At 32.5% G+C, this 8,793-nt stretch overlaps 1 protein-coding gene across 1 annotated transcript; it reads left to right on the top strand.

Moving 5' to 3' along the window:
• Positions 1-1,666: 1,666 nt before the first annotated feature.
• LOC110098634 (protein disulfide isomerase-like 5-2) lies at positions 1,667-8,713 on the top strand. Its single transcript, XM_020825515.2, has 5 exons — positions 1,667-2,019; positions 2,588-2,691; positions 2,951-3,321; positions 4,144-4,451; positions 8,095-8,713. Exons 1-5 carry the CDS (start codon positions 1,789-1,791, stop codon positions 8,416-8,418), a joined length of 1,338 nt encoding a protein of 445 aa, XP_020681174.1. The 5' UTR covers positions 1,667-1,788; the 3' UTR covers positions 8,419-8,713.
• The last annotated feature ends 80 nt before the right edge of the window (positions 8,714-8,793 follow it).

Here is an 8,793-nt window from a genome sequence, read left to right as displayed (position 1 = left end):
GTGGTGCGAGCAAACATATTGAGTACCTAGAAATTCAGGACTTCTTGATTTATGATTTTAGAAGTAGTGATCCTGACAGCCTTATAATGATGATATGCTTTTTCATTTGCTGCTTCAGGGATATGGGGATCAATGAGATGTTTGAAAAAACTTCTTACGAGAGCCCTTGAGCGCTTTCCACCAGCCATTACAAAGAGTAGGAACTTATATAGGAAGAGAGAAAGATTGAGAGGAAGGATTGGTGTAAAGAAAATGCTTATGATTCCTCTCTTTAAATAGAAATTGTGCATATCGTACAATACTATATATGGAATTTAATTAGTCCAATCTGATAAAAAAAAGTTGGTCCTATCATATAGTATGATCATAATCTTACCAGACGATGAGTGTTGAAACAGTTATCCCGAGGCGTCAGCCTGGTTGATCGTGGACTGGTTGTATCGTACAGGACAAACAAATATTTATACTATACAATACGATATTAATTATCATATTGGCCAACTTTAATTTTTCCAACGACGGGTGCCATGTGGATCGTACAATATGAATGATATGTTCGTGCAGTATGATAACCAATAATTGATCAATCTGAACCATTGGATGTGTTGTGAGAAGTGATGCAACATTTTGTGAAGATCGTATAATACAATATAGGATTATACAATATGATTTGAGCAAATTTTAAATTTGTGTGTGATGAACAGAAAAACTTAAAAAAAAAAACACACAAATATGTCACAAACATAAATGAAAAAAGAAAAGAAAAATCACAAAACGTATTACATAAAAACACACAAAAATATTTAAGTTTTTAATTTTCAAGTCATCTTGAATCAAGCATGAATGCCTATAGTACATAGTCTAGTCCTCAAGGTGCTAAATGTGTCATAGGCAAGGGATTTTATAAAGATGTATGTCAATTGATTCTCAGTATCTATATGATGCATTTCTATATCTCCCTTGGTTATATAATCTCTAATGAAATGATGTCTAATGTCTATATACTTAGTATGAGAGTGTTGGATTGGATTGGATTTTTTGAGATACAGATGTCACTAGTGTTATCACACATTATTACAATTGTTTTCATCATAATAAAAATAAATATTTATATGTATAACACTTAGAACCTTCTTATTTATATATTTAACATCAAAAACTTATTACTTACTAAGCTTACCAAGTTATTAATTTTTGTAATATGCCATTGCTCCTACTTGGAAATGTGAAAGTCTCAATGATGAAGTGGTGTGGAAGCTGAGAGAGACTCTCATCAAAAAGGGAATCAATGAGACTTATAAATGTCAACCCTATACGACAAAGAAGTGAGAAAATAGTGACAATATATTGTTGGAGTAGATTATAGGCTGGACCGACCATGTGTTAAAGAAAAGCCCCCTACAAGGATTACGAGGAACATGATATTTTTTCATTTATTTGAATTTTTAAATGATATATGAATAAATATAAATATTTATGTATGCAAATCCCCATAATAAAAATTATATCAAAATTTAAAACAATTTGTATCAAACGTTAAATAAGTTTTATTTATCCCAAGAAATTTTTAAAAGCAACATTTATTTTGTCAAAAAAAAAAAAAAAAAAAAAACTTCTAGATCAATTAACCACAAGATCTTGATATAATAATTGTAAATTTGGATGATTAGAAGATCGGCCTCTTCAAGTTCCCCCAGATACAGCTGCCACGGTCGACGAGTTTCTGAATCCGATCGACGATCATCGGAGCCGGCAGTTTGAGTCATTAGTCTTCCAGCTGCGATTGTTATGGCGACGAAGGAGCGCATGGCAGTCGCTGTTAAGTCTCTTATTATCTTGTTTTGGGCTAGGGCTTGGTCCTTTGACTTCCGGCCGGCAGCGGCCCATCAGCTCACAGCCGATGGCACCGTGATCGAGCTCAACGATTCCAACTTTGACTCAGCTCTGTCATCCTTCGACCACATTCTCGTCGATTTCTACGCCCCCTGGTGCGGCCACTGCAAGAGACTCTCCCCCGTGGTTAGCTTTTTATTTTCCCCCTTTTTTCTCCTCTTATATTGAAGCCGGAAATTCACTGTATCCCGTCTTGTTCATTATTAAAGTAGGACTGCGGATTTCAATATTTCATAACCATGTGATGGAAAAAGGTCACTGTTGCGTGGTTGATGCATCTTTTGACAGAACTGGATTCGAATGGTAAAGATCGGAATTTCAGGAAAAAAAGGGAATTGACTGATTTCTTCCTATCTCTTTTATTTCCCAAAATTCAGTGAAATAAGCAAACTTAAATTTTGAAGGTGGAAAAAGTGGGCATGGTTTTATGGTATTATGCAGGTTTTTGCAATTCATCTACTTTGATTGAAAGTTTCTAGGAAATGCTTATGTTGGTTTGACCATATTTTCCAAAAATTTAGCTGCTTCCCCCTTTTTTTTTGTTCTGTGTATTTGTTATGTAAATTATAGTCTGTGCCTGAGTGTGATTAGTATTTTTCTTTTTAAACTTAGCAATTCTTGGTGGTTGACTAGTGCCTTGTTCCTGAGTTTCTGTTCTCAGCTCTTGATGGCATTCTTTGACCGTATTTTTCAGCTAGATGCGGTTGCTCCAGTTCTTGCCAATCTGAATCAACCGATTGTGATTGCTAAAATTGACGCTGACAAGTATAGGAAGCTTGCTTCGAAGCATGAAATTGAGTATGTGCTTGCCCATTTCATTAGTTTCCAATCTTTCAGCTATTGGAGTGGATGAATTGTCATTCATGACCACTATGAGATCTAGAAGGTTCTCATTATTCCAATAAATTTACACTGCAAACCTTGCATTCAGTTGAATGTTATTGTGTGACTTTGATTGGAAAATCATCTTTTTCTCATATAAGGGAGTATAGAATTTCAAAAATGTTTTCAATATTTTGTACACTAAAGAGAATTTGTTCTTATTGTCTTGGTGCAGTGGCTTTCCAACACTAAAGCTCTTTGTGCACGGTATTCCCATTGAATACACTGGTCCACGGAAACCTGAGCTACTTATAAGATTTCTGAAAAAGTATGTTGCACCTGATGTTTCTGTTCTCAAGTCAGATTCTGCTGTGTATAACTTTGTTGATGAAGCTGGCAAACATTTCCCTATATTTATTGGCTTTGGATTGGATGAATCCTTAATTGCTGAGTATGGAAAAAGATACAAGCAAAAGGCTTGGTTTGCTGTTGCTGATGATGTCTCAGAGGAAGTTATGGTAGCCTACGATTTTGACAAAATTCCTGCTTTGGTTGCCATTCATCCCAGTTATAACGAACAAAGTGTGTTCTATGGACCTTTTGAAGGTGGGATGGTCCTGAAGTGGGATTAAATTAATTATTATATTTGCTATTGTTTCTGGATTGACTTTTTTTACTTGCATTAACATATTTAATGCTGGATGTTAGCATATAAAGTCTAAGGGGATCTCCAACCGTTTTACGTTCTTCCATCGCTCCAACTGAGCGGCAATTTTGATGCTATTTCATCGCAGGTGAACAGTGCGACTGTTCACCCACCATTTGTTTTTTTTTTTTTTAATTCGAAAATTATGTAAAATGAAGTATGGGAAATAATATACTAGGAATATTCTTTTTTTGGTGTTAGAAAATGGAGTTCATTGGAGACAAGTTACTGCATTTTGGAGTGAAAAATGAGTTTTTCAATTGGAGATGCCCAAAGAGACATGGAATGTACACGCATATATGCATCTTGTCAGAAGATGAACTTCCTTGATCTAATAAATAAATAATCTAAAACAAATAGATGAGGATATAACGTATACATTCAATTTGTCAACATCTTTTATTGAAGCCCACGTGCTGCAAGGACTATGAGTGCTTCACGCATGCCATAAATGTCATGATTTGAGTTAAATGGGCTAGATGTCTTTAAGGTTCATTTGACGCCAATTTCTGGAATGGTTCACGTATTAGTTTCCTATTTGGTTGGGGTACTACGCTTATTCTTCCTTCCAAATGTAAGGATTATAATGTCTAATGATTTTCTCAATCTCTCTAAATAGGAACTATGTTTCACTTGCACTCAATTATTTCTTTCAGTTTGTTTGATTTACATTTCTCAATCAAACATAATGATAATATAAGTTTCCTGTTTTAAGCTTACAGGAGATTTTTTGGAGGATTTTATTCGTCAAAATCAATTGCCACTTGTTGTTCCCATCAAATCTGAAACACTTAAGCTGTTGAACAATGATGAGAGGAAAGTTGTTCTAACAATTGTGGATGATGAACTGAATGAAAAATCTCTGAAATTAATTAAGATCTTGAGGTCTGCTGCGACGGCTAATCGTGATTTGGTATTTGCTTATGTTGGGGTTAAGCAGTGGGAAGACTTCGTTGATACATTCGATGTTAAAAAGAACACAAAGTTACCGAAGGTGCTTGTTTGGGATAGAAATGATGAATATCAACTTGTAAGTGAAGTTTATCCCCTAACAATGCTTGTTGTTTTCTTTATCACTATTTTAGCAACGTACTTTTACCCAGATTATTTTCACAAAAGAATGATTCCTTCATATTTTCATACTAGTTTAACTTTTATAAAATTATTGTCAATAAATAATGATTGTTTCATTTTAGAAATGCATTTATTTTGCTTAAAACTGCAATATGATAAATCCACATACAACCTTGCTTTCCTCTCCTTTTCCCCACTCACAGCCACACCATGGTCATATACCATCTTTCTTGTTTAATTAAATTTGACATAGTTAAAAATTGTCATCCATATGTGGATTTAAATTCCCTAAATATTATTATTATTTTTTTGTTACTCCTAATTGCACATGTATCATCATCATTAGCCTTATTGCAAAATTTGGGTTAGCATTTAGAATCCTTATTTTCCTTTAATCCCTATTGAATGCTATTAGATGTGTTCAATCTATTCTTTGTAAATCATTTTGAATAATTTCTATCCATCTAATCTTAGGGTTACTTATTTTCCTTACTAATTTTCTAAAAATAATTTTATCTACTTGTTTAACAGACGAATTTGCTATCCTTTGTTATATATGTCCAAGTCATCTAAGTATTTTCAATCATCTTTTTTTATTTTCAATGTGTCACTCCAACTCCTTTTTTAATATAATCATTCCTTAATTTATACTTTTTTTATTTTACTATATATCTATTTTAACAGTCTTATTTCTTGCACACTCAACTTAGATATCAATGACTTTCTTATAGCATAACATTCATATCTATATGATATTGTTGGCCAAATTATAGTTTTATTTTTAAGCCTTCATGATATCCTCTCATCATCCCAATTTTTCCAAGAACTTCTCTATTTTAACCATCCAACATTAACTCAAAAAGTTATATTATTATCTATATTTTCATTCTTCTATATAATAGATTTAGGATTATTTAATCCAAACATGCCTAAGTATCATTATATCTTCTAATAATTTTAAATGCTAGTTGTTAAGATCATATCCATCAAAATTATGTATTGTATACTTAGTCTTTGTTCTACTAATTATAAGATATTCTTCTAAATATTCTCTTCATGTTCTAATTTCCCATTTATTTTAGTGGATATTTCACAAATTAGAACTATATTATTTACAAAAAAAACATACTCTAAGACACCTCAATTTGAATAGATTTTATAATCATTTTATAAATAATACAAAATATATAGATTTAACATTGATCCATGATCTAATACTACAGTGATTAGAAACTCATGGGTCATTGCATAAACTAATACTAGTTAGGACTCCTATATATATGTTTAATAACATCAATATATCTTTGACATAAATTTTCCTACCTTAAAGCACTCCAAATCAATTACTATGATTCTCAATTATATCTTTTCAAGATCAATGAAAATTATATGAAGATCCTTTCTTTTCATGATTATTCTTAACACAAAAATTACCTCCATAGTAGATCTTTCAGTTATGAACCAAATTAGTACTTTGAAATTGATGTACTTTTTATGTTTATATTACATCATGCCTTTCGATGACCCTGCTAGAAGAGTAGATGTATTAAATTTAACCTATATTAAGAAAGGTTGAGGTAGATCTAAAAAGACTTGGTTAGAAAATATTAGAAATGACATTTCTTTATTAGATCTAAATGAGAATTTGACTATTAGCTGGATACAGTGGAGAAAAAGGATTCATGTAGCCAACCCCACTTAGTGGGATAAAGACTTGATGTTGTTGTTGTTGCTATTGTATTACATTATGCCTTCCCTTAGCTTCAACATATGAATTAGAAATTTGATTCCATTGTAGATAGTACAATTTCAAACATCGTATTTTTTCATTAATATTGATGTCAAAATGCTTTTCTAATCATTCAACAAATGCTTTTCTAATCATTCAACATGCTTTTGATCTTATTCTATTGACAAGATATGTTAATTAAACCACTATGATACCCCCTAATTTTTCAAATTTCAATAGACATCTCATATGAACCTAAAAGGCTTATTTTATACATCTTTTTCAAAGCTAATTCTGCCTTCCTTTTATGAACTAATTTGTGATATATTTCATTTTATTGTTTGTTGTGCTCTTCCAATATAATTTGTTTCTTAAAGTTCTCATTTTTCAAAGTAATATTTTCATATTTCGTTGATGTCTTCATTTTTTACTAAGATTCTACTACGTTCATTTTAATACATCTAAACATCTAACTTTGATCAAAATTCTTGATTCTCTCAAATTTTACCTTACATATTCCATGAATCTCCTTTTATTTCTTTAGTTCCAAATCTATTATATAAATCATAAAAAATTATAAATTTTGTTTTATTCGATATTCTCTTTACAAGATGTAAAACCTCCTAATATTCTTTATAAACCTCTTTAGTAATTAATTTATCTTGTTTTTTAACTCAAAACTTGCTTTATAAGAAAAGGCCCTCTAATTTGTGTTCTTCCAAGCAGGAAAGAGTAATCATCACTGTATGAAAACAAAGTTATGCAAATTTTCATTCCCGTTGAGTGAAGTTAGCTTGTGTTTCCATGTTTATTTTGTTTACCTTGTGCCATCCATGTGCTTAAATTGCCTCGGTTCAAGTAAGAGTTATACTTTATTTGCAAGCAAGCGTGTCTATGTTAAATTTACTGAGTAGATGATAGCAAACCAACTTATTTTAAAGAATTGAAAACAGATAACAGAGGATGATTTTATTCAGTCTAGAATTATGCGGTGGGGAGAGGTTTTGAAGTCGTGTTTTTTAAGGAGACAATTGTTTTATTAAACCCCCTGAAGATTGTGGTTCATATATTTTGTTTTACTGTCATACCTTCAAAATTTTGTGGAGGAGAATCATTTCAAGTAAAAAGGAATTCCTCCCCATCAATTCATTCTTTTTCTTCGGAATCCTACAAGATCAACTCGTTCTTTTTTCTCTGACAGATGGTTATAACATTAGAACTTCATCTGGGTTTGAATCCTACTGAGAGGTCCACTAGAGATTATAAATCGTTGAAGAAAAAATAAGATGTTTCTCTTGTTCCTTCCAGGCGAGCGGAAAAGAAATAAATGATTGATATATTGAAGATAATTATGTATTTACAAGATACGGTCTCAATTCATCATTTGGAACTAGATCCGGGATGTGATATTGTTCCGAAGGATGAACCCCCTTGGATTATGACATTGGAAGGAGAGAATATGGAAAATTGGGTTGCTAAATAGCTCTCTGCATTCAAATGAGTCAATCTTAAGTCATCAGTAGCAGTCATGGTCCCCTAAACGCACACAACAAAAGCCAAAGAGAACACATCAACGTAGTAACAAAAAAAAAAGGGACCTATGTTGGAGACTCTTCTTGTGCGGCCCTACGTACTCGTGCCATTTCAATCACATATTTCAGTTACTTTTTTCTTGTTTTTCTTTTTTGACCGAGCTTTGGAATTGAATACCTCCTTCAACTACATAAATGTCTTTAAATTTATTAGTAATCATCTATGTCCATGGTGTTTCATTTTTGTGTCATTTAAGGTGTCCATTGTTGGTAGATTTTAGCTTAAAAACCAATTTGCATTTCTGCATTTGTATTTGACTTGGTATAGTGATGTTTAGGTTGAAGGTTCTGAGAGCCTTGATGATTTTGAGGATCAAAGGTCTCAGCTTAGTCTGTTTCTTGAAGGATTCAGAGAGGGGAGAACAATTAAAAAGGGTATCAGTGGCCCTTCTTTTATAGGCTTCATCAACTCTCTTGTGGGTATGAAAACTGTGTACCTGATTGTATTTTTGGTAGCTTTTCTTATGGTTATCCAGAAATTGGCAAAACAAGGAGATGAAGTTCGTTACAGAAGAGAAACTCAATCAGAAGCTCAAGATGTGAAGGCCCCCTCGAAGAGCACAGAGCAGCGAGACTATCAGCCTTCTGACAAGGAAGACTGAGTTAAGATCCAAATTTTTTACCAAGTTATTGAGGTTCTATTTCTTAACTGAATCATCTGTGTTTGATCATTCAAGTGTTTACAGCTTTTACCATCCAGTTCTCTTTAAAGAAGCTCACTTCTAGAAATATTGATAGGATACTGTAACATGCCCACAATATCAAGAACTTTGTAGAACAACAGTATATTTTAGGTGAACAAACTTCACCTTCATGTAAACTTGCAGAAATTTCTCCCTATGTTCAGATCCTGACGGCCTGATATTTCTAATAACTAGAGCATGTTTGTTCTGATAATCTTCTGCTGTATCATTTAAGCTTTATAAAACTGCTAAAATGCTGTTGAACTTCTCAATTGCAATGATTTAAAAAAGAAT

This window comes from Dendrobium catenatum, unplaced genomic scaffold, assembly GCF_001605985.2.
Source record: "Dendrobium catenatum unplaced genomic scaffold, ASM160598v2 fragScaff_scaffold_1089, whole genome shotgun sequence".
Taxonomy (NCBI): Eukaryota; Viridiplantae; Streptophyta; class Magnoliopsida; order Asparagales; family Orchidaceae; genus Dendrobium; species Dendrobium catenatum.
The sequence above is the reverse complement of the archived record's forward strand: the minus strand, read 5'-3'. Positions and strand labels throughout refer to the sequence as shown.

Coding starts and splice junctions, on each gene's coding strand:
- LOC110098634 (XM_020825515.2), top strand. CDS start 1,789: ATGGCGACGAAGGAGCGCATGGCAGTCGCTGTTAAGTCTCTTATTATC. Junction 2,020..2,587: donor GCAAGAGACTCTCCCCCGTG/GTTAGCTTTTTA, acceptor CGTATTTTTCAG/CTAGATGCGGTTGCTCCAGT. Junction 3,322..4,143: donor GTTCTATGGACCTTTTGAAG/GTGGGATGGTCC, acceptor TTAAGCTTACAG/GAGATTTTTTGGAGGATTTT.